The sequence below is a fragment of the Schistocerca cancellata genome, chromosome 5 (assembly GCF_023864275.1).
Source record: "Schistocerca cancellata isolate TAMUIC-IGC-003103 chromosome 5, iqSchCanc2.1, whole genome shotgun sequence".
In the NCBI taxonomy this organism is placed as follows: Eukaryota; Metazoa; Arthropoda; class Insecta; order Orthoptera; family Acrididae; genus Schistocerca; species Schistocerca cancellata.
The window spans coordinates 376,760,006-376,787,428 of NC_064630.1; the positions used below are offsets into that span (position 1 = coordinate 376,760,006).

Below are 27,423 nucleotides of genomic sequence, written 5' to 3' on the forward strand. Positions count from 1 at the left end.
GTTTTTATGACAATTATCACTCTGAAAACCACAAATCGCAACATAATAAATTTACATGCGCCTGCTCGATACTAAATGTGACATATATTGCATTTTATCTCTTTCTTATCGCTTTTGATACCGATGTAATAAAGGCTTTTATCAGCTGTTACTAAAAGTGAAAGTAGAGAGAAGGAAAACAAAATCCACTTTCGACCAGAATCCAACCAACGCCTTTGATTGAGCTTGCTCGTGCCGTTTCACACTACGCTATTGCACTTTTCAGAGACCGTTGGCAGTTTAATAGATCGTAAAGATTTTCATCTCGTCCGTCTCCCGAGGATGTCTTGAACAAAGGCCCACCAGCATTAATGGTTTTACGGCGAAGTACCTGCCACCTTAAACCCCGTCATTACTCAGTCCATACGATAGTCCCCATCTGAGGCCCCACGCTCTCCCCCTCGCCAGAGTTACTTTGCTAGCTTTGAGTTCCAATTCTGTGAGACATAAAATGTGAAGTTTTCACGAAGTCGGTACTTTCTTTTTATGTTCGTAATACTACAGAAATTGCTGCCAAATAACACATTTATTCACATTGTCAGTGACATATACGAGGGTAATCCCAAAAGTAAGATCTACTTTTATAAGCCCATAGACCTGCTTATTTCTACAATGGTTTACATCAGTTTACAGTTTGAACGTTTACCTATTTTTCGACGTTATCACCATTTCTGTCAATGCATTTTTGTAGACGCTGTGGCAGGTTTTGTATGCCCATGTCATGCCACCTCACCGCCATGCTGTTCAGGAAGTTAAGAACCTCTTCTTTCACCTCGTCGTCGGAGGTGAATCGCTTTCCAGCCAATTTAACCAGTCCAAAAAGTTGTCCTGTTCGGCTGCAAGGCGGCGAATAAAGGCGCGGGAAGCATCAACTCGTTGCCGAATGTGGTCTTCAGTCAGCATGCGTGGCACCCATCTTGCGCACACCTTCCGGTAGTTCAACGTTTCCGTTAAAATTCTGAGAGCGGTGCTTCGGGAAACCTCAGGAGCCAACGTGCAGAGATCATCCAGAGTGATCTGCCGATCTTCACGCATGCTTTGCTCAACCTTCAACACTGTCCGCTCAGAAATTGATGGTCTCCCGCACGATCGTTCGTCGTGAATTTCGGTACGACCAGCTGCAAACTCTCTACACCACTTACGAACATTTTTGACATGCATGCACGACTCACCATACACTTCCGTCAATTGGCGATGGATTTCAATCGGCGCAGTGCCCTTTCGTTCAAAAACCGAATAACTGCGTGCAATTCGCACTTGGTGGTAACATCCAACGGGAGCTCCATTCCCAGCGGCTGCCAAGCCAAGACTGAGCGCCTGAACGCGGAGTGCGCATGTTTACACACAGCGCGTGAAGCACTCTTCATAACAGTGTGACAAACTGCCACACAAACAGAGTTCTGTACTTATAAAAAAATAGCAGACCTCACTTTTGGGATTACCCTCGTATATTGTGCGCATTTCGTTGCTTTTTCTTTCGGGTAAATACCTCAGTTCAATTCATTTCAGCAGCATGTTCTTCTTGCCGTAATTCGTATACTATCGAGTTGCTCAGCTTTAAAATTTCCCTTGCACTTCCGTCTGCGGGACCGATGGCCCTTGTTGTCTGGTCCTTTCAATCCCACAACCCAACCAACCAACCAACTTCCGTCTGCACAGTCACTGCTTTTTGCTCCTCATTGATAGTAAATGCAATTTTGTAACAGCACGCTTGAACTGACAAGTAACAACGCACACTACGTTAACTAGAGTATGGCTGTACTTAATCACGCGACAAAGTTGCTTCCCGCAACTGCCGGTTGTGTAGTCCGCTCTTCCACGTAATACGCTTAAGGTAGCTGACACACAATCCTATCCAGCCACATTAACGTAACCACCGGTCAAAAACCGAATAACCGCCTTTTGCAGCGCGGACAGCTGTGAGACAGTAGTTAAGTGGGTAAGTCGAGCGCACTTGGCATGTTTGTACTGCATAACTTTTTTTTTTGACGAATTGATTACATTATATAAACTTTTTTATAAGATAAAATAATCTTAGAAGATGTTTTACCTTATAAAAAGTTTATATAATATAATATAGTTCATTTAATTAATTCCCAAAAAGGTTACGAAACACAAACATGCCAAGTGCGCTCAAGTTACTCCTCGAGACGTGTAGGAAGAGAGTTAGTGATGTTCTGGAGGGTTCCGACAGGGATTGGGAGCCTTGCCGACTCCAGTGTAGTGGGCAGCTGCACTAAGTTTTCCGCCTGAGGATCCATGGCGCGAACAGCCCGCTCAAGGTTGTCCCAAGATAATCGATTGGGTTTAAATCCGCCGAGTCTGGACGCCAGGCGAGTACAGTACAGTCATCCTGGTGCCCTTCGAACCACGCACGTACACTGCAAGTTGTGCGACACGCTGCATTTTGCTATTGGTAGATGACACTCTACTGAGGAGGAACATACAGCATGTAGGTGTGGACATGGTCCCCAAGGATAGATACATACAGCCGGCCGTTATGGCCGAGCGGTTCTAGGCACTTCAGTCTGGAACCGCGCGACCGCTACGATCGCAGGTTCGAATCCTGCCTCGAGCATGGGTATGTGATGTCCTTAGGTTATTTAGGTTTAAGTAGTTCTAAGTTCTAGGGGACTGATGACCTCGTAGTTCTAAGTTCTAGGAGACTGATGACCTCAGATGTTAAGTCCCATAGTGCTCAGAGCCATTTGAACCATTTGTATCTTTTGTTCCATTGTGCCTTCCAGAATGACGATATCACCCAGGGAATGCCACGAAACCAACCCCCACACCATAACGCTCTGTCAGCGAGCCTGGACCCTTCCGGCAACCGTTGCAGGGTATTTGCTTTGAAACGTTCCACGCCGTGCATGCCAATGGCCATCTGACATACGAAGAGGCCACTTGTCTCTACTGAGTGCGTGTCCAGTTCTACATCTACATCTACGTCTACATCCATACTCCGCAAGCTACCTGACGATGTGTGGCGGAGGGTACCCTGAGTACCTCTATCGGTTCTCCCTTCTATTCCAGTCCCGTATTGTTCGTGGAAAGAAGGATTGTCGGTATGCTTCTGTGTGGGCTCTAATCTCTCTCATTTTATCCTCATGGTCTCTTCGCGAGATATACGTAGGAGGGAGCAATATACTGCTTGACTCTTCGGTGAATGTATGTTCTCGAAACTTTAACAAAAGCCCATACCGAACTACTGACTGTCTCTCCTGCAGAGTCTTCCACTGGAGTTTATCTATCATCTCCGTAACGCTTTCGCGATTACTAAACGATCCTGTAACGAAGCGCGCTGCTCTCCGTTGGATCTTCTCTACCTCTTCTATCAACCCTATCTGGTACGGATCACACACTGCTGAGCAGTATTCAAGCAGTGGGCGAACAAGCGTACTGTAACCTACTTCCTTTGTTTTCGGATTGCATTTCCTTAGGATTCTTCCAATGAATCTCAGTCTGGCATCTGTTTTACCGACGATCAACTTTATATGATCATTCCATTTTAAATCACTCCTAATGCGTACTCCCAGATAATTTATGGAATTAACTGCTTCCAGTTGCTGACCTGCTATTTTGTAGCTAAATGATAAGGGATCTATCTTTCTATGTATTCGCATCACATTACACTTGTCTACATTGAGATTCAATTGCCATTCCCTGCACCATGCGTCAATTCGCTGCAGATCCTCCTGCATTTCAGTAAAATTTTCCATTGTTACAACCTCTCGATATACTACAACATCATCTGCAAAAAGCCTCAGTGAACTTCCGATGTCATCCACAAGGTCATTTATGTATATTGTGAATAGCAACGGTCCTATGACACTCCGCTGCGGTACACCTGAAATCACTCTTACTTCGGAAGACTTCTCTCCATTGAGAATGACATGCTGCGTATTGTTATCTAGGAACTCTTCAATCCAATCGCATAATTGGTCTGATAGTCCATATGCTCTTACTTTGTTCATTAAACGACTGTGGGGAACTGTATCGAACGCCTTGCGGAAGTCAAGAAACACGGCATCTACCTGTGAACCTGTGTCTATGGCACTCTGAGTCTCATGAACCAATAGCGCGAGCTGGCTTTCACACGACTGTCTTTTTCGAAACCCATGCTGATTCCTACAGAGTAGATTTCTAGTCTCCAGAAAAGTCATTATACTCGAACATAATACGTGTTCCAAAATTCTACAACTGATCGACGTTAGAGATATAGGTCTATAGTTCTGCACATCTGTTCGACGTCCCTTCTTGAAAACGGGGATGACCTGTGCCCTTTTCCAATCCTTTGGAACGCTTTGCTCTTCTAGAGACCTACGGTACACCGCTGCAAGAAGGGGGGCAAGTTCCTTCGCGTACTCTGTGTAAAATCGAACTGGTATCCCATCAGGTCCAGCGGCCTTTCCTCTTTTGAGCGATTTTAATTGTTTCTCTATCCCTCTGTCGTCTATTTCGATATCTACCATTTTGTCATCTGTGCGACAATCTAGAGAAGGAACTACAGTGCAGTCTTCCTCTGTGAAACAGCTTTGGAAAAAGACATTTACTATTTCGCCCTTTACTCTGTTATCCTCTGTTTCAGTACCATTTTGGTCACAGAGTGTCTGGACATTTTGTTTTGATCCACCTACCGCTTTGACATAAGACCAAAATTTCTTAGGATTTTCTGACAAGTCAGTACATAGAACATTACTTTCGAACTCATTGAACGCCTCTCGCATAGCCCTCCTCACACTACATTTCGCTTCGTGTAATTTTTGTTTGTCTGCAAGTCTTTGGCTATGTTTATGTTTGCTGTGAAGTTCCCTTTGCTTCCGCAGCAGTTTTCTAACTCGGTTGTTGTACCACGGTGGCTCTTTTCCATCTCTTACGATCTTGCTTGGCACATACTCATCTAACGCATATTGTACGATGGTTTTGAACTTTGTCCACTGATCCTCAACACTCTCTGTACTTGAGACAAAACTTTTGTGTTGAGCCAACAGGTACTCTGAAATCTGCTTTTTGTCACTTTTTCTAAACAGAAAAATCCTCCTACCCTTTTTTAATATTCCTATTTACGGCTGAAATCATCGATGCCGTAACCGCTTTATGATCGATGATACCCTGTTCTGCGTTAACTTTTTCAAATAGTTCGGGTCTGTTTATCACCAGAAGGTCTAATATGTTATCGCCATGAGTCGGTTCTCTGTTTAACTGCTCAAGGTAGTTTTCAGATAAAGCACTTAAAAAAATTTCACTGGATTCTTTGTCCCTGTCACCCGTTATGAACGTTTGTGTCTCCCTGTCTATATCCGGCAAATTAAAATCTCCACCCAGAACTATAACATGGTGGGGAAATCTACTCGAAATATTTTCCAAATTATTCTTCAGGTGCTCAGCCACAACAGCTGCTGAGCCAGGGGGCCTATAGAGACATCCAATTAGCATGTCTGAGCCTGCTTTAACCGTGACCTTCACCCAAATTATTTCACATTTCGGATCTCCGTCAATTTCCTTCGATACTATTGCACTTCTTATCGCTATAAACACGCCTACCCCTTCACTGTCCAGCCTGAGTTTAGGACTTTATTACTATATACGTCTGGTTTCAGACAACTTTCTGCCCCTAGTACTATATGGGCGTTGTGACCATTTATTAATGAGAGCAGTTCTGGGACCTTTCTATAGACGCTCCTGCAGGTTACTATTAGCACATTAATATTGTTATTCCCTGTTGCATTTTGCCTGCTCCTACCTTGCCGCGTCTCAGGAGGCGTCTTGTCGGGCCTAGAGAGGGGATTCTCTAACCTAAAAAACCCCCATGTGCACTCCACACGTACTCCGCTACCCTTGTAGCCGCTTCCGGCGTGTAGTGCACGCCTGACCTATTCAGGGGGACCCTACATTTCTCCACCCGATAGCGGAGGTCGAGAAATTTGCACCCCAGATCTCCGCAGAATCGTCTGAGCCTCTGGTTTAAGCCTTCCAGTCGGCTTCAAACCAGAGGACCGCGATCGGTTCTGGGAACGATACTACAAATAGTTAGCTCTGATTCCACCCCGCGAGCGAGGCTTTCCGCCTTCACCAATTGCGCCAACCGCCTGTACGAACTGAGGATGACCCCTGAACCCAGACGGCAGGAGTCATTGGTGCCGACATGAGCAACAATTTGCAGTCGGGTGCACCCAGTGCTCTTTATCGCCTCCGGCAGGGCCTCCTCCACATCTCGGATGAGACCCCCCGGCAAGCAGACAGAGTGAACACTGGCCTTCTTCCCCGACCTTTCCGCTATTTCCCTAACGGGCTCCATCACCCGCCTAACGTTGGAGCTCCCAGTAACTAATAAACCCCTCCCCCCGAGTGCCTGCTCGGACCTTGCTGAAGGAGCGGCCACATGTCCACTCACAGGCAGAGTGCGCGATGTCACACGACCAGCTTCCACATTTACCCTCCGCCTCGTGCGCCGCGAACGCCGCTGAACCCGCCACTCCCCTTGGGGAGAGGGTGGCCCAACCGCGCCCGGTACCCGCGAAGATGTCTCGACAGCAGGGACAGTGGGTGAAGCATGTAATACCTGGGGTGTCCCATGCGACGCACCAGAATCCCCACTGCCGCTACACTCCGAGGCAGCAGCCTGAAGACGGCTGACCGCGGCTATCAACACGTTCATCTGTTCGCGAGCAGTGGCCAGCTCCTCCTGCGTCCGTACACAGCAGTCAAACATCCTATCCATCCTAAGAAATCAAATTACTGTAGAGAGTTAATCAACTTTTAACTAGACTGCTAATTCACTAAAGGTTGACTAACCTGTGGTTGCTAGCCACTTCTTGTAGAAAACAATGAAAATAGCACTACCTGTCTCTGGACTGTATTGAAAACAAATACTAGCACTACTGGCACTATGGCTGACTAAAGGGACTCTCTCTGACTGTATTCAAAACAAACACGAAATCTATGGAACACTATTACTAGCACTGACAATTAAAGCTTCCTAAAAGCAAAAACACACGGAAGAAGAAGTGACAAGTAAGAAAAATGCAGTTAATACTTAAATTAAGGTAGCTCGCTCGCTGCACAGCAGACGTGAAGCAGACGGCAGTTACGACGACACTGACACTACTAGCACTATGGCTGACTAAACGGACTCTCTCTGACTGTATTCAAAACAAACGCGAAATCTATGGAACACTATTACTAACACTCGACAATTAAAGCTTCCTAAAAGCAAAAACACACGGAAGAAGAAGTGACAAGTAAGAAAAATACAGTTAATACTTAAATTAAGGTAGCTCGCTGCACAGCAGACGTGAAGCAGACGGCAGTTACGACAGTTGCGGTATTGGTGTGCAAATTCCAATCTTCGTCGCCGATGAACTGGTTCTTCTGGGTAGTGTTGCTCAACATCTGCACGTCTTTTCGCCCGCACGCATCTCTACAGCCGTAGTTCACCCTTGTCATCTATGGCCCGTGGTGCATTATAGTTGCTGTGTTCTGTTGGGTTGGGTTGTTTGGGGGGAGAGGTCATCGGTCTCAACGGATTAGGGAAGAACGGGGAAGGATATCGGCCGTGCCCTTTCAAAGGAACCATCCCGACATTTGCCTGGAGCGATTTAGGGAAGTCACGGAAAACCTAAATCAGGATGGCCGGACGCGGGTTTGAACCTTCGTCCTCCCGAATGCGAGGCAGTGTGCTGACCACTGCGACACCCCTCTCCATGCATTATAGTTTCCTCACCGCCGATAAAGGATAGCGCCATTTTGTCATGCACGGTACACTTTAACCATGGCGACACGGCAACAGTTTACAAACCTAGCCGTTTCGGAAATGCTTCCACCCTTGGCCCGAAAGCCAATAACCGTGCCCTTTTGGACGTCAGCTAAATCGCTCCTCTTCCGCATTCCGACAACGACTTCACTGTTTTCCGCGTCCTCCGTACAAGCCAGGGGATGCCTTCCACTGCCAGGGCTTCGGCCTGCCGTCTCTGAGTGGTTATTGCCCGTTTCGAACATATTCGACGGTCACATTAATGACACTGGACCGTGTAGCAGTCCGTCAGTCAGTGATTGAGTTGCCTCTTCTGCCAATAAGTATAATTGGATTTTTGCAATTAATTACATCCATCATCATTTGCCGAAAGTGATCTTACCAAATAATAATAATAATAAAATTTCTTCAAATGGTACAGCATTAGACATGTTCCTAAAGCCGGTCACTATGACATTTTCTGCAGGGTGATTTGCTACATGGGTACAAACTGCAGGAAACGATCCTCCGATACGTACCTGTTTTCTCATAGTTTTCACAGTCGTTCCCTGAAACACCAGAGGTACTTATAAAGAACCATGTATTTTATATATTATCCTTGTACATGCTACTTTATGTGCAACGTACGGTCTGTTTGACGATGTAGATAAATGATTAAAAGAAAAAAAAACATATAAACAATAAAAAATAAATGTAATTATAAATTTGTTACTGAATTCAGAGGAACTTGCAGATAATCAGCGTCTGTAGCAAAAATTTGCTCTGAACATAAACAAATGTAATGCAATTCATATAAGTAGTGGCAAAGATCCGATATTGCTTGGCTTTGAAATTAGCGATCAGTAATTGGAATGAACATCGAGGAATTTGTCTCTGAGGAAATTTAAAGAGGGGAATCTGAATAATCCTGAGGATGTGTAAATAATGCATGAAAGAGAGCGCTTACGACGTCAATTCTTGAGAACTGTCCCTCACTCTGAGATCCATACCAAGTTGAATTAAAGGAATAGATACGAAAGATTTAAAGAATAGTTTCGTGACAAATTTGTTCGGTCACTGTGAGAAGTCTCTCAAATGCTCAACACACTGCGGTGGCAGGCGTTGCAAGAGAGACGATGTGCATCGCGAAGAGCCTTACTTGTAAAAATACGAGAGCTCTCATTCCAATGTTACCCAAGAAACGTATTACTTCCTTCGAGTTACGTCCCACGTTAAGACCACGACTCTAAAATGAGGGAAATTCGAACCTACGCCTAGGGTTACAGACATGTTTCTCCTTGCATACACCCTTGAATGGACTAGGAAGGGGAAGTTGAATCTGGCGCAGCGTCTATCCTCCGCCACACACCGGATATTGGCTTGCAGTGAATGATGTGTGTTACACAAGTCGTGATCGGTTTCATGTACCTACGCTATCTTCCGAAAGCAACACTACTTGACAATTGCTAAGGAACAGACACATTTCTGGACAGGCATAATCATAGGTAATGATGGACGCTTGAAGGTGGAGGTAAAAGATGTTTGACAGCGGACCCAGTAAGATGAAATGATCATTTGCAATTATTATCCGAAAGACCCCATCAGGGGACGTTTGTCCAGCTACTGCATATCTTTCGATTCCACGCCACTTCGTCGACTTGCACTTCGATGAAGGTTAAATGAATTGATCAGTATAACACAAAGATCCACTCCCACAGCGAAGAAAATCTCTAACCAAGTCAACAATCTAACTTGGGACCCCGTGATTTAGAGGCAGTAATTCTAACGATTAGACCACGAATTGTGGATGGTGACCATCGTATCATCACCAGGCATATGGCCTGCCATTGCGGGGTAAGCCAGATCTACATCTACATCTAGATGATTACTCTGCAATTCATACCTAAGTGCCAGGCAGAGGGTTCATCGAACCACAATCACACCATCTCCCTACCATTCCGCTCCCGAACAGCGCGCGGGAAAAACGAACACCTAAACCTTTCTGTTCCAGCTCTGATTTCTCTTACTTTATTTTGATGATCATTCCTACCTATGTAGGTTGGGCTCAACACAATATTTTCGCATTCGGAAGAGAAAGTTGGTGACTGAAATTTCGTAAATAGATCTCGCCGAGACGAAAAACGTTTTTGTTTTAATGACTTCCATCCCAACTCGCGTATAGTATCTGCCACACTCTCTCCCCTATTACGTGATAATACAAAACGAGCTGCCCTTTTTTGTACCCTTTCGATGTCCTCCGTCAATACCACCTGGTAAGGATCCCACTCCGCACAGAAATATTCTAACAGAGGACGAACGAGTGTAGTGTAAGCTTAGTGGACTTGTTGAATCTTCTAAGTGTCCTGCCAATGAAACGCAACCTTTGGCTCGCCTTCCCCACAATATTATCTATGTGTTCTTCCCAACTGAAGTTGTTCGTAATTTTAACACGGAGGTACTTAGTTGAATTGACAGCCTTGAGAATTGTACTATTTATCGAGTAATCGAATTCCAACGGACTTCTTTTGGAACTCATGTGGATCACCTCACACTTTTCGTTATTTAGCGTCAACTGCCACCTGCCACACCATACAGCAATCTTTCCTAAATCGCTTTGCAACAGATACTGGTCTTCGGATGACCTTACTAGACAGTAAATTACAGCATCACGTGCGAACAACCGAAGGGAACTGCTCAGATTGTCACCCAGGTAATTTATATAGATCAGGAACAGCAGAGGTCCCAGGATGCTTCCCTGGGGAACACCTGATATCACTTCAGTTTTACTCGATGATTTGCCGTCTATTACTACGAACTGCGACCTTCCTGACAGGAAATCGCGAATCCAGTCGCACAACTGAGACGATACCCCATAGGCCCGCAGCTTGATTAGAAGTCGCTTGTGAGGAACGGTGTCAAAAGCTTTCCGGAAATCTAGAAATACGGAATCAACTTGAGATCCCCTGTCGATAGCGGCCATTACTTCGTGCGAATAAAGAGCTAGCTGCGTTGCACAAGAACGATGTTTTCTGAAACCATGCTGATTACGTATCAATAGATCGTTCCCTTCGAGGTGATACATAATGTCTGAATACAGTATATGCTCCAAAACCCTACTGCAAACCGACGTCAATGATATAGGTCTGTAGTTCGATGGATTACTCCTACTACTCTTCTTAAACACTGGTGCGACGTGCGCAATTTTCCAATCTGTACGTACAGATCTGTCGGTGAGCGAGCGGTTGTATATGATTGCTAAGTAGGGAGCTATTGTATCAGCGTAATCTGAAAGGAACCTAATCGGTATACAATCTGGACCTGAAGACTTGCCCGTATCAAGCGATTTGAGTTGCTTCGCAACCCCTAAGGTATCTACTTCTAAGAAACTCATGCTAGCAGCTGTTCGTGTTTCAAATTCTGGAATATTCCATTCGTCTTCCCTGGTGAAGGAATTTCGGAAAACTGCGTTCAATAACTCCGCTATAGCGGCACAGTCGTCGGTAACAGTACCATCGGCACTGCGCAGCGAAGGTATTGACTGCGTCTTGCCAGATGACGATGTGAAACATTCTCCTCGGTAATTGCCACTATCCATGTTACGTACAACGTGAGGACGGCTTGTTGCCTCCACGGAGAGGGTTTTATCATTGGTTGCATCACGGAGGCCACTCTATTACATACGTACTGTGTTTAAGGTCGTCCACCACTACCTGTGATTATTCCTGTCCAATATTGTCTCCTTGCAACTGTCAAGCAGTGTAGCTTTCGGAAGATACCGTAGGTAGTACATCATACGCTACAAGCCAATATGCGGTGTGTGGCGGAGGATAGACGCTGCGCCAGATTCAGTTTCTCCCTCCCATTCCAGTCAAAGATGATATGAAGGGAGGAAGCCGGCTGGAGTGGCCGAGCGGTTCTAGGCGCTACAGTCTGGAACCACGCGACCGCTACGATCGCAGGTTCGAATCCTGCCTCGGGCATGGATGTATGTTATATCCTTAGGTTAGTTAGGTTTAAGTAGTTCTAAGTTCTAGGGTACTGATGACCACAGAAGTTAAGTCCCATAGTGCTCAGAGCCATTTGAACCATTTTTTGCAGGAAGGAAGATGCTCGTATCCCTCTGTGTGAAATTTCCATCGTTTTAGAGTCTTCGTCTTAACATGTGGCGTAACTCGAAAGAAATAATACGTTTCTTGGATCATGTTGGAATGTGAGCTCTCGGAACTCGTAAGTAAGGCTCTCCGCGCTGCGCGTAGTCTCTCTTGTAACGCCTGCCACTGCTGTGTGTAGAACATTCGAGAGACTCTCTAACAATCCCCAAACAAATTTGTGACGGAGCTATTCTGTAAATCTTTCCTATCTGTTCCTTTAATTCAACTTGGTGTGGATCCCAGACTGAGAGACAATTCTCAATAATTGGTGTAGTAAGCGCTCTCTTTCACGCGATAATTGCACATCCTCAGTATTATTCTGATTCCCCTCGTTAATTTTCCCCAGAGAGATACTCCCCGATATTTGAAGGGTAAGACTCATTCCAATTACTGACCGCTAATCCCAAAGTCAAAGAATAACTGATCTTTGCCTCTACTTTTCTAATAATCCATTAGCTATATTTTCAAACGGAACACATGTTGCGCATAAAGTAATTCATACCAGTATAGCACATAAAATACATAGTTCTTCACAAGTACCTCTGCGGTTTCAGAAGACGACTGTGTGTAAACTATAAGACACAGGGAAAAAAAGAGTGCATATCAGGGGATACGGCATCTCTCCATGTTTGTAATTCATATTGGAGGTGCTCAATATGCACACCTTTGGTTGGTTGGTTGGTGTGGGGAAGGAGACCAGACAGCGTGGTCATCGGTCGCATCGGATTAGGGAAGGATGGGGAAGGAAGTCGGCCGTGCCCTTTCAGAGGAACCATCCCGGCATTTGCCTGGAGTGATTTAGGGAAATCACGGAAAACCTAAATCAGGATGGCCGGACACGGGATTGAACCGTCGTCCTTCCGAATGCGAGTCCAATGTCTAACCACTGCACCACCCCGCTCGGTCTGCACACCTTTGGTGACGAGGCAAACATCAATACGTACGCAACTCACTACACTCGCAGATATGAAATGCCAGGGAGGACGTGACAGCAACCCGTTTTGGAATTCTGTACAATGGGTTGCTTATCAGCAGGCGCGAACCAATTCGATCTAATTAGATGCGAGAATACGGAGCATATGATTTGTCTTCACGACACGCCTGCCCCCTAGTGGTTCGCTCTACAATTTCGTCACGGCACGGCACGAATCGAAACTTGGAGAGATCGTGTAGCCACTGATAAACACTATCGTATCAAAATTATCCTGCCATATATTAGCGGGCAACAATATAGAGTGTGTACTCCCTACGCCTTTCTCTGGCGAAGCCTTCAATAATATGTCTGAATGTCTATAGAGGAATGGCAACTCATTTTTCTTCAAGAGCTGAAATTAAAGAAGGTAGTGATGCTGGACGCTGTGGTCGGCAGCGAAGTCGACGCTCTAACTCATCCCAAAGGCGCACCATTGGACGCTGAAAAGGCCAGTCAATTTCAGAAATGTTATTGTGCATGAATCATTGCCTCACAGTTGCTCCTTTATGATAAGGTGTACTGTAATGCTGATACAAACAGTTAACGCCTCCGAAATGGTCCTCTACAATACGCAACACACAATGGTGCAAAATGTGTTCATGTTCTTCTGCATTTGGCATTCTCTTAAGCGGAATAAGCGGACCAGACCCTAATCACGATCAACGCCCCTATAACTAACGCCACCTCCTCCAAACTTCATTGTTGGCACTACACATGATAGTAAGTAACATACTTCATGTATTCGCCAAACCCAAACCTTCCAGCGGATTGCGTGATTCATCATTCTATATCACTTCTTTCCAGTCGTCCACTGTCCAGTTGCGTTGCTCTTCACACAACCTCAAGATTTGCTTACCATTGACCACCGAACCCTGTGCGTTATGAGGAGCTGCACGACCACTGTAGCCCGTTATTTTTAACTACTTATCAACAGTCATTGTGGTAACTGGTCTGCTGGTATCATTTTAGAACTCTGGAGTGTTTCTTTCTCCAGATTTCACGCGATTTTTACTACCACTCCCGCAACACTCGATGGTCCTTTTCCATCAGTACATGTTCACAATCACAAGCCCAACAGTCGACTGGGCAGCTTTAGAAGAGTTGAACGGTTCGTTATGGACCTTGCCACGAACACGAAGGAGTTATACAAATTGGTTATATATTGAAAATTGATATTGATACTCATACAGGAATAGACAGAAAACGCAAAATTGTGAACTTTAGCGGTCGATGGATGAATGTGTGACATCGCACAACAATTTCACCACACAACTAACAAGGACAGCAAACAGAGAACATATCGATACCATGGAATAAAGTCTTTGCGAATTTCATTCCGTGTACTCAGTTGGAAAGTAACTACGCCTCGCAGACAGCCGCGTGTACAATATACGCAGATCCCAGCATTTCAGAGAGGACGCGAAGGTGGGCTCAGAGAAGCCAGTCGGAGTATTCGACGAATCGCTCGACGTTTGAACAGGAGTGACGCCACAGATCGACGATGTTGGCAGGAGTGGCTGAACCGTGGCCAAACACAAAGAAGAAAGCAGTCGACCTAGAGGGACGACGAAACGAGAAGACCGACCAATCGCCAGAAAGGCACTCAGAGCCCGGATTCATCGTTATCGTCGATCCTACGTACAAAGGATACTTCAGTGACCACAAGGATCATTAATAGGCGGCTCACAGGAAGGGATGAGCTGACGGCACGCCTTGCTCTGGGTATCATTGACCTCCATACACCAACAGTCCGTTTGCAGTGGTGTCTGTCACATTCTTCCTTGAATCTCATTGGTTGCAGTAGAATTGTCTTGAATGATGAGTCCCGCTTCAAACTGAGTCAGATGACCAGGGAAGACGTGTGTGGAGACGTCCCTGACAGCGCTGGGATACCAGCCTGACTATTACTGAACATACAGCCCAACAGCCAGGAGTGTTGGCCTAGTGTGTCATTTCATAGCAGGATCCCTTTGGTTGTATTCTGTGGCACTCTTACAGCACAGCGGTTCGTCGACGATACTCTAAGCCCTGTATTGTTGCCCTTCATGGCAAGCCACCCTGGGCTTATATTTCAGCAAGATAATGCCCGCCAGCACACAGAGAGAGTTTCTACTGCTTGTCTCCGTGCTTGTCAAACCCTACAATGACCAGAAAGGTCGTCGGATGTGTCCTCAACTGAGAACGTTTGGCGCATTATGGACAGGTCCCTCCAACCAAATAAGGATTTTGGCGACCCAACACACTAATTGGAAAGACTTTGGGCAATATACCTCTGGAGGACACCCAACAACTCTATCAATCAATGTCAAGCGGAATAGCAGCTTGCAGAAGGGCTAGAGGTGGACCAATTAGTGAAGCTCTGTCTCTTGAATAAATCAGCCGATTTTTCTGGAATTGTAGTTATATGTTTCTCTGTACGTGTGCATTACAACTACCGATTTTCGTCCCACTCCCATAGTTCCTTCGTGGTGCATCGCTTTCTTTGTCTTAGGGTGTACTTCTTTCTGGATAAGATCCGTTAAATAAGTTCAAAAATGGCTCTGAGCACTATGGGACTTAACATCTGTGGTCATCAGTCGCCTAGAACTTAGAACTACTTAAACCTAACTAACCTAAGGGCATGACACAACACCCAGTCATCACGAGGCAGAGAAAATCCCTGACCCCGCCGGGAATCGAACCCGGGAACCCGGGCGCGGGAAGCGAGAACGCTGCCGCACGACCACGAGCTGCGGACGTGTTAAATAAGTCAACGACTAAGCAACACTGAATATGATTAGAACTTGCCTTGGAGCTGACATCGACGCTGCTGCCGTGGTGGGGCGGCCTCCTGACGAGTATGCCCCTCGGCTGCGGTGGTGGGGGTGGTTGAGCCGTGTGGGTTGGCGCTGGCGGCTGGGCGGGCGGGGGCCGAGGCTGCAGCTGCGCTCTGTTGGAGGGCGCAGACAGCGAGCGCGCCAGGGCCTGCTTGGGCGGCGGCCGCTGCTGTGAGGGCGGCGTCGGCACCGGCAGTGGCTTCTGTGAGGCCTGTGCCTGTGCTTGCGGCTTGGGCTGCCCCTGTGGCAGCGGCTGTGACTTGGGCTTAGGCGGCGGCGGCGGCTGCGGCAGGGGCTGCGGCTGCTGCTGAGGTTGAACCTGCGGCGTCTTGGGCGGCGTGCAGGGTGGCGCGTCGGCGTCTACAGCGGCGTCGGCGTCGAGGACGCGCGCCTGGTGGCCGGTGCTGCGGAAACTGGCGCGGCGGGCCGCTGCAGTGGTCGGCCGACCACACAGCCCCAGGCTGCGCGCTGCGATCTCCTTCTGGCGTGCGTCCAGCACCTGCGTTCCGTTCGAGAGCGTGAAACGCCTTTAAAGGAGGTTTAAGGGAGATCTGGAAGCAAAAATTTTCAGCTTCACAACTACAAGGAGCGTTCAATAAGTAATACAAAACTTTTTTTTTTTTTTGAAACTTCCTGGCAGATTAAAACTGTGTGCCGGACCGAGACTCGAACTCGGGACCTTTGCCTTTCGCGGGCAAGTGCTCTACCAACTGAGCTACCCAAGCACGATTTACATCCCGTCCTCACAGCTTTACTTCTGCCAGTATTCTCCTACGTTCCAAAATTTACAGAAGCTCTCCTGCGAACCTTGCAGAACTAGCACTCCTGAAAGAAAGGATATTGCGGAGACATGGCTTAGCCACAGCCTGGGGGATGTTTCCAGAATGAGATTTTCACTCTGCAGTGGAGTGTGCGCTGATATAAAACTTCCTGGTGGATTAAAACTGTGCCTAAGTCATGTCTCCACAATATCCTTTCTTTCAGGTGTGCTAGTTCTGCAAGGTTCGCAGGAGAGCTTCTGTAAGTTTGGAAGCTCTCCTGCGCAGGAGAGCTTCTGGAATGGAGGAGACGAGGTACTGGCGGAAGTAAAGCTGTAAGGACGGGCCGTGAGTCGTGGTTGGGTAGCTCAGTTGGTAGAGCACTTGCCCGCGAAAGGCAAAGGTCCCGAGTTCGAGTCTCGGTCCGGCACACAGTTTTCATCTGCCAGGAAGTTTCATATCAGCGCACACTCCTCTGCAAAGTGAAAATCTCATTCTGGAAACATTTTTTTTTCTCGGCCAATTTCACTTTAAAAAGTAAGGAATTTGTTGTGGAACGTCGTGGAATATTCCCGCTTCAGTCCGTAATTTCGTGAACTTCCAGTAGTTGGCGGCGCTATACATAGCCTTCAAAATGGCGTCTCTAACAAAGGCTCGATACAAGAAGAGAGCTGTCAGTGAGTTCCTTTCAGCGGAAGACCCAAGCAACAGATATTCATAAGCGCTTGCTGAACATCTACAGAGACCTGGCAGGAAACAAAAGCAAGGTGAGTTGTTGGGCGAGTCACCTTCCAACATCGCAACAATGTCGCGCATACCTGTCCTATTTCCCTCGTGCCGGTCAGCCGCACACAGCTCTGACTCCTGCAGTTTTGGATGATGATGATGATGATGATTGGTTTGCGGGGCGCTCAACTGCGCGGTTATCAGCGCCCGTACAAATTCCCAACCTTTGCCCAGTCCAATCTCGCCACTTTCAGGAAAGATGATGAAATGATGAAGACAACACAAACACCCAGTCATCTCGAGGCAGGTGAAAATCCCTGACCCCTCCGGGAATCGAACCCGGAACCCCGTGCACGGGAAACGAGAACGCGACCGCGAGACCACGAGCTGCGGACTGCAGTTTTGGAAGGGCAGACACTCTCATTCGAGGTGATCGACGGATCACGATCAAACACTTCGCTGCTCAACTGGACTTGTCTGTTGGTAGTGTTGTCACACTCGTCCGCCAGTTGGTGTACTCAAAGAAGTGTGCCTTCTTGGTTCATCGCTGCCTAAAGGAAGACCATAAGGAGGAACTACAGATCATCTGTGCGGAATTGCTATCGCGTTATGGGACTGATCGTGACAATTTTTTGTCGAAAATTGTCACAGGCGGTGAAACATGGCTTCATCATTTCTAACTGGAAACGAAACTACAATCCAAGGAGTTGTGCCACTCTAACACCCCGCCAAAGAAAAAGTTCAAAGCCACATCCTTAGCCGATGAAGTCATGGCGACGGTCTTCTGGGACTCTGGAGGCGTTATTCTGTTTCACGTCCAGCCTCACGCGCAACGATCACCTCTGAGGTCTACTGTGCTACCCTCAAGAAATCGAAGAAACTTCAGCGTGTTCGTCGCCACAACAATGTAAACGAACTTAGCCTTTCGCAAGTCTGCGCGCCCGAGAGGGAGCTCGCAAAATTACATTGGATTTTTCGTCCTCAACCACCCCACAGGCCGGATCTCGCAACTTCCGACTTCCATCTGTTTGGCCCAATGAAGGATGCTCTCCGCGGGAAGCAGTACGTGCAGTGCGTGGATAATGGGGAGGTTATTGATACAAACGACGTTAGCTCTGACGTCGACCAGTAGACTGGTACTATGCCGGCGTATAGGCCCGACCAGTAAGGTGGCATAAGGCCGTCGCACTGAACGGAAACTGGGTTTAACAACGGGGTTTTGTAGTCAAAAGAGTGCGGAATAATATGATGTATTGGGTTTCTAAATAAAATCAATGTTTTCAGAAAAAAAGTGTTGCATTAGTTATTGAACGCACCTCGTATAAAAAAAACTGGCATACCTTGATTACTGTTACTCTGCTGCGTGATACGGTACCATATCTTGTGGTAACTTCATTTTCACTGCAAGAGCACATGACGAAAATTGATTCACCTTAAAAGCTAATGAAGACACACGTTGACAGCATTTCGTGTGGACTGTTTGTTTTCGATTGCTACCAACTTAAGCGATATTTTATCAGTAGTAGCTGTTTCGAAGCGTTGCGAAATGTTATTGTGTTGTGTCAAGCAATTTAAAAACGAGTGTATTTAACTCTAGCAATACCAACGCATTTTTCATAACTCGCATTACCAAGGTGGGCGGAGAGGGGGGGGGGGAGATACTTTATGCCCAACCGAAAAAAGTTAAGAAAACAAAATTTGTTTATTGATCTTGACATTAAGAACAAGCGTTTTAAAGAGGTACTGATATGTAACCAGGGCCCATGTCCTGAAAACATCTTTTAGCAGACTCTTATCAACATCAACGCATTTTCAATAACGTGCACTACCAAGCTGGGGTACTTTTTGAGCGAAGAGGTACTGATGTTTTAAGCAAGGTCCTGCACCTGAAAACATTTAACATCGCATTCATTGTGGAAAGAGACATTTAATATTAAGACTTGCGTTTCAATTAAGTTTAACTGAAAGTAATAAATATTTGTGATATCAGGTCGAAGAATTCATTAAAAACAATTTTTTTCAAAATTTTAAAATATAAATTAACTGAATAGATTACAGTATTTTCAAAAGGTGGGAATCAACAAGCCTTCCTCCCCCCTCCCTCGCCTCCACCCCCCTGGTATTGCGATGGTTAAACACGAACGTCTCTGTAGCTCATTTCTCGAGTCGTCGTTACTTCCGTGTGTTGTTTTACCACAGCCCCTCAAGTATATGAGGCAAGCGCAGCCGTGGTTTGCCAGTACCGACCGATAAACAAGTAAACATTCCCTTTCTCATGGCCCCTCTATGAGTGTAGGCCCCGCTCCTCGCATTCCCTCTAGCCACACCATATTCTTTCCGTAGAAGCACCAACAGAACAAAATACCATATGTCGACAATAGTATCGATTCTTATATGAAGACTTTTCGGCATTTGTCGGTCAGGGAATTTGAACTGTCGATACGAGAGGCATTCAATGAGTAATGCAGATTCTTTTCCGCAAGTAGATTAGTGTTTTTCAGGATTCCAATGCATCATGTTATTTCCCACTCTTTTGGCTACAGCACCCTATTTTTCAACACTTTCTCTCTTTAATGCGACGGTCTTATGCCACATTACTGGGAGGACCTGCATACCAGCATGGTACCATTCTGCTGGTCGACGTCAGAGACAACATCTTGCTGCATCAATAATCCACCTACTGCTTCTGGGGGAGTGTATCCTTCATTGGGCCAAACAGGTGGAAGTCTTCTGTTAGGCGGCGGCGACAGAGACGTCTATTTGAGCAGCGAGATCTTTGATTGTGATCCGTTGATCACCTCGAATGAGAGTGTCTATACCTTCCAAAACTGCGAAAGTAGCTGCTGTGTGCGGCCGGCCGGCACACTGGAGATCGGACAGGTATGAGCGAGATCGTTGCGATGATGACAGTCGCCTTGTGCGACGACTCACCGCGCTTTTTTACAATGCCAGGTCACCGTAGACGCCTACAAGCGCCTATGAATATCTGCGATGCTCTGATTTTACACCAAAATAAACTCTATGACAGCTCTCTTGAACGCACATCCGTTATCAACGTCGTCTTGAATGCTACGTATGTCACTGCCACCTATCAGAACTTCATGAAATTGTAGGGGCTGAAACGGGAATATTTCACTATGTCCCACAATAAATTCCGGATTTTTTTAAAGCGAAACTGGCCAAGAAGAAAAGTGTTGCATTACTTATTGAATAAATCTCGTAGTTATCAGGTGATAAACATTTATAACAGTGATGACTGACGAAGTATGTTGAAGAAACAGGCTATCAATAATGGAACCCGGATGATTTAAAAAAAAAATTCTATAATAGAAGAGATCCCTGGAAATACAGGAGAGTCGGTCACCTTACGTTCGTACACGTCTTTTTACGACCTGTTCTCATGTCGCACTATAACACCTACTGGGTATCAGACAGTAGCCGGCCGGAGTGCCCGAGCGGTTCTAGGCGCTACAATCTGGAACCGCGCGACCGCTACGGTCGCAGGTTCGAATCCTGCCTCGGGCATGGATATGTGTGATGTCCTTAGGTTAGTTAGGTTTAAGTAGTTCTAAGTTCTAGAGGACTGATGACCTCAGAATTTAAGTCCCATAGTGCTCAGAGCCATTAGACAGTAACGCCACTTAATGAGAAAATGATTAATTTATAAAATCTGAAACGTTTCTTTCTCGTCTCCACGACGCTTAGGTGGCGCCGCGCAAACTCTCATTCTCGGACGTGGATGAATACCTCTGTGTCCTATCCTCCAAGTCCTCTGTGAATAAATCGGCAGCTATGGGCGATAAAGGGTTGCATGTCAGCACACGACGACAGATTCATGGCTTACTTAGAGGATTGGACAACAACGACCTCAGTTTTGCAACCAATGTCCTCCTAGAAGTGCTTTTGTCTGGCTCTTAACCTGTCTTTGAAGAACTTCAAGTGTCTTCATCCCAAGCATTAAATTTAACGTGGAAGTTAAAAATTACGGGAAGCTTACATTTTCGTACGTAATGATTTCCAAAAAAACACATTGGTGCTCTGGGACATAGTGTTCAAAGAAAACGGAGGCATACCGATCGATATTTCCACGCAAAGTGTTTCCATACACCATACCTACGCAGCGAAGTCAATCCGACGCGAATTGTCTAACACTGTAACCTGCACACTCGGCGTCTGTGCTTAAGGAAAACAGATACTCCAAGAAGCAGACTCGTCGAGCTACGGATTCTGGACCACTCCTGGAGGTGCATGAAGAGGAGAATAGGTCTGTGGCATTTATTCCTTACGCTGGGGGCATATCCTTGAAGATTGGAAGAGTTTTAAGATGACTTGACACTGACAAGGCGACCATCAGATCATGGATTTTGATGAGCCTTAAATATGTTGTAGAGAGACCTGTCCTAAGTACCTGGCTAGTGGCTTTTCAATGACACGGCACCTAGTTTCCGAGAATTTAGATGTTGAAATATAATGCGTACCTACTATACCTGTAACTTTAGACTTGTTTCGGCGTAGCGCAAGTGCTAAAGTTAAAGGGTACCATGCTGGCGGTACGGGTTCACACCCCGTCTAGAACTTATCGTCTCATCAAACAGAATATCATTAATTATTATATGACATGCAAAATTAATCAAAACTACAGTAGTCATTTTCCGCCGTAATAATTTCATTCATGACGATCATTACAGAAAATGTTTTTCAAAGGTGTACTCCGTTTGTTAAAGAATAGATTACAGAATCATCTTATTCACTGTCGCTTGCATCACTTGCTATGCTCGAACAGAATCCCGGGTGATATTTCTCGTAGAAGCAACTATAACACAAATTCATAGAGCAGCATGCACGTTTTATGGATGCTATTGCATTGTACGCACACGGATTCTTCATAAGAGATATTGAAAAAAAAATATTTCGTTTAAATTCAAAAAGTTCGTTGTGAACCACGTGTATTTGATCATTCCTGTGAATGCAGGTTCACTAAACAGGTATACTCTCTGTAAAAACTGTTCATAAAGCACTTTCGTGAACTTCCCTGATTTCGTGCTGGTCTAAATTACATTTTTTAGTTTGTTAGTCGATTAGTCAACTCTTTTTTGATCAGTCCGAGCAAATCTCCCAGATTTTTCTTGCGTACATAAGAAAAAGTAAGGCAATATCTTCCCTGAGACAGCTGTAGCTTACTGTGCTGTAAAGCAGTCCGTAATCTTGTTCAAATATTTTTCCCGCGCAAGCTAGGTTTTCGAAGCTTGTTCCACAAGGAATCTATTGTACGTCTGTTGGAACTGAGGCCAGTCAAATCGGAATTAATTACAGAATGGAAGTCAAAATTAAGGATGAGTGCCTTCATTTGTACCTGGAATCTTTCTGCAGTTGCTAATACCTCGTCCAGCGTTGCGAACTCCTTGGAGCTGTACACATATTTTGAATTTTGACTACCAACCACAAATGGCGTACACTTATAAAGAAAGTGTGCAGTAATGACTGACTTATTAATGAAATTAATACGACGAAAATGACTACTTTTAATAATTTTATGTGATATATATTATTTAATGATACTCTGTACGATGAAACTGAAAAAAGGTAAGTATACGGACATGGTTTGAACCCATACCACCATAGTAACAGTGAATCTAAGCCCTTTCGCTACGCTTGCTCGATCGAAACATTATTAGCGTTACGAATATAGGATATATTCATAGAAATTCAAAATCAGCTTTCTCGGAAACATGGAGGGCCGTCGCGTGAAAAGCCGATAGCGTCATACTCATGACGGATCTCTCTACGACATACCTGCAGCTCATCGGAATCAGTGATTAACAGGCCTAATGGTCACTTTGTGCGAGTGTGTTCCGTCCACCTGCCAAGATTAGGGCAATACTCGACACTATCAAGGATGATTTGCGACTCAAATCCGTTCCATTGTGGGAAGACTTACATCGGACTGTCGACTCGTACATTTCAGGACAGGTGCGTGGAGCATCACCGTCACATGCGGCTACAACAAACTGAAAAATCGGCGGTAGTGGAACATTTTTTAAACGAAGGAAACGGGATGAATTTTGACGAGACACTGGTAGTTGCAGTTACGTCCACTTTTTGGGGCGTTGTTTATAAGGAAGCAATTCAAATTCTACTGGGTGTTTCCATAAGAGCGTGCAAATATGAAACAGGACATACAGAATGCTCGACTGAACAATTTGCGGTACGGATCCTGGGGTCGGAGAAACCAGCTAAAGGAGATATTGAAGTAAACTCGTCCTGCTTCGTCTAGCATTACTGTTTTCCAGCTTATTTACAACTAACATGCTTACAAGTTTAGTCGTACTGTGTTGTTTATTTACATGTGCACTCTTCATTTCTTGCAAGGAACCAAGGAGGATGAGCCTGATTACTAGGAAGTCCCCAGTGGATACGGAGATGGAATTAGTTGCCAGAATTGTAGCCGCCGGCGATGTGATTCGAAAGACACGAGGGATATTTGTCAAGGTCCGTCAGAGTCGTGTTCGCCGATGTCATGCTTGCACTGAAGTAAAAATGGCACGTTCATTGTGTCTATGGTGGTATTTCCAGTTAACTGTAACTATTGTAACTAAGTACACAGTAATGTGATTTTATTCCTATTATCTTCTTAAGGTGGCTTGTCCGACCCGAGGTTCCGTGCCTCAAATTGTTCAGTGGAGCATCCTCTATGTCTTGCTAAAGTTTTGCAACCTCTTACGGAAACATCCTGTACTGACAGACTTATTGGTTAATAGAGACGCGTATTTCTCTCATAGAAGGACGTGGAATCCTGTATCAACTCCCATCAAAACACAACATTCTTTGGGACGAACGATCCGAGTTTTTGAGGATAATCTTTGAGTGCGATACATCGTTGCCCCTGCGGGCGGTACCACAAGACCAGTCTTGGGTATAGCACCTGTGGTGGGCAGTGAATGCGCCGTGAACGGTGCAGGGGCGTATATATGACGGCGGTTTCCAGCACTGAAATCAGTTTTCAACGGTACTCAGCAACAGCAGCGTTTCTCCTGAAGATGGCAACAGGTGGTTCGCCGATACATCAAGATGTGTTGATTTTAGGATCCGGTAGCATACCCGGGGAGACTAAGAGCAGTTATTACGGGAGGAAAACCTACGGAGTCACGACTGGGGGCATTTCTGTATCAAAATATTCTAGCTTGGAAAACCTTTGAGATTACTGAGTGGTACGGAGCGAAAATTTAGACTGAGCGGTAAGCGTCTAGGCCGCGAAAATATTTAACAAACTGAACAGTCTCTTTATTGAGTCAAATTTACCATTTCATAACAGGAAGAATATTTCAAATTTAATTTTACAATGATGTAGTTCCGACCCTTGGGGAACGGTTCTCTGACTGGGCCCTTGGACAAGTAAAACAGACAGAAGATAGAATGTAAAAGATACACAACATAAAATCTTAAGGCCATCCAGAATCGGCCACAAACAATCTAGCTAATGAAATTCTAAGGATTCCTTTTAACAACTGAGTAACAAGACCTTAACTAACGAAACCTTTAAGTTTTAGTTTTAGATAATTTTACAAAACCTTTAAAACAAGGAACCTTAAAAATCTAAGCAACAAGTAAACTTATTTTAATTAGATCTAGATAATTAAAAAACCTTACGGCAAGGAAACTTAACAAAACTCAGCAACAAATAAAATTTAAGACTTGTGATCTTAAATGTAGATAACGAACTCTTTAAGAACATTTAAATAACCCTGACCTACTGTAAAACTTTAGTTTCATTAATTTGACTTAGGAACTTTACAGTGAACTCAATAACTCTGATGCTGCACCACAGCAGACAAATGATTTACAGTAAACAGCTTACATACTTATGATAGTGCACAACTTACAGTTCGTGGTAAGATCAGTGTTCAAGTTAGAAGTTAAGCAGAGAGCAAATGGACATCAAAAACTGATCATTAAAACCACAATAAAATATACAAAAGGTATTCAAGGTGAATCCTTACGAGAATAACACACAGGGAAAGTGGCTCGGGTGAACAGCTCCTTTTCAAGGGAACAGCTCATCCATCGAACACACACTACGCTCGCCTTTCCAGATAACGCCCTGCCAAACGATGCGTCCAGCAGTTTGGGTCAACAGTTTCCGCAAACGACCCTCTCATATGCAGTCACCATACTGCAGAGTGTATGAAGTCACACCCCGTCCCAAAATAACCATCTACGGCCGACGTCCAAGAAATGAGTCAACTCTACCAAGGTACCATCGCGTCCGTAATTCACAAGTGATGGCGGGCACGAGGATACACAGGCTGCCCATAGCTGACAAGGGAAACTCACCATCACGACCACTACATTTAGTGATGAGAGGGCCCAGTGGGCAGCCCATCAAAAACTGAACGCACATCAAGCGCCGGCCGGTGTGGCGCTTCAGTCCGGAACCGAGCTGGTGCTACGGCCGCAGGTTCGAATCCTGCCAATAGTGTTCAGAACCATTTTGAAATGAGCGTATGGCATCGTTGGCCGGGAGGCCCCATTCGGGGAAGCTCGGCAGCTAATTCAATCGACGCCACAGTGGGCGACTTGCGCGTCGGTGAGGAGGATGACATGATGATGAGGACAACACGACACCTAGTCTCCAACCCGGCCGGGAATCGATCCCGGACCCGCTTGCATGGGAGGCAAGCACGTTACCACCCAGCTAAGCAGGCGGACACACCTCATATTGATGTCCACTGACACAGGAGCTGGACAAAAATATGGAAACATCACAGACACAACACATTGTCATTTCTAATACTGTGTAGGAAATCTGTTGGCATTCATAATAGCTTCCATTTGCCTCGAAATGGATAAATACGGGACCTGGATGGATTTAAAGGGAATCTTACACCTTTCTTCCTTCAAAATAGTGGTAAGTTCAGGAAACGATGACGCAGATAAATAGCGATAATACGCATCTCTCTCCAAAGTAGACCACAAAGGCTCAATAATATTGAGATCTGGTGACTGTGGTGGCCAAGGGTGATGCAAGATTCATGCACAGAAAACCAGTCCTGGACTGTGCGAGATGTGTGAACAGGGGGCCTGTCTTCTTGGAACACAGTATCACCAGTAGGAACAAAGAGTACCATGATATGGACCTGATCAGCCAAATGGTCACATAATCCTTGGCAGTAATGCGGTCTTGCAGGCTAACGATAGATACCATGGCATAACACGATGTAGCTGCCCAAATCGTCACCGAAACTCCTCCATCTTTTACTCTTGGGACGTAAACTCGGCCAGTAGTTGAAAACAGTGTGAAACAAGATTCATCTGATCAAATAACGTTCTTCCATTGCACCACGGTCCAAGTTTTATGGCTTCGGCAGCACGTTTCCCTGTCACGACCACTTGCGTCACTGATGAGTTGTTTTGGAATTCCAGCTCCCCATGCAATTCCCCTGCTTCTGGAATCCCCTTCGTATTGTTTTGGTGCTGACAGAGTTCTCAATTGCGACGTTCAGTTCTGCAGTATAATTTGGACCGGTTGTCTTCTTATTTTTCGACACAATCCCATTTAATGAGCGCCCGTCACGATCACTCAACACACACTACTGTCAGCCTTGTGACTTAGCGGACGATACTTTTCCATTTTCCCTGTTGCGGTATAAATCTTCGATACGGTATCTCTTGAAACACCAGGCACTTCGGCCATTTTGGTTACGGAAGCACTCAGAGACTTTTTTTAAACAATCTTTATTGCTCCTCTTATCATTTTGTAGAGCGAAGTTTTATCTCCGCAGAGAGACTTCTGCAGCGCACTCGAAACAACTTTGGCAATATGTGGACGAGGTTTTGTTGACAGGTTGTTTCGACTACATTTCAGACGTTTCGCTGGGAAGTCCTTATGCATTCTCATTACAGTCTCGATTTCTTCCCATGCGAATTCCACGTTTTTCGAGCTCCGAAAAAAGACATCTGTGGCCGTCGATTTGCTTCGGACGAAGAGTTGCACTCCTGGGACAATCATGGTGCCGTAGAGTAATGAAACCAGGGCTACAGAACCTTTTTCCCAATTAGTGAAGTATGTCATACCATCTGAATCCTGGCCAGATTTGGCACTGTTTTCTTTTATAAAGTATATAATCCAGTCCTGTAGACGTTTACGAAAGTTTCTAACTATCGAGCTTAGATTCTGTCGTAGATATTTTTTGTTTCTGTATAGATATGTTCACTTTATGCAAAGATGCAC

At 45.5% G+C, this 27,423-nt stretch overlaps 1 protein-coding gene across 1 annotated transcript in view; it reads right to left on the bottom strand.

Annotated features, from left to right (window-relative positions):
* The window catches only part of LOC126188548 (nascent polypeptide-associated complex subunit alpha, muscle-specific form-like), an 85,259-nt gene that overhangs the window by 21,776 nt on the left and 36,060 nt on the right, over positions 1-27,423 (bottom strand). The window contains exon 4 of the mRNA XM_049930147.1: positions 15,683-16,210. Coding sequence (XP_049786104.1) covers positions 15,683-16,210 — 528 coding nt within the window. The remainder of the gene's footprint in view (positions 1-15,682; positions 16,211-27,423) is intronic.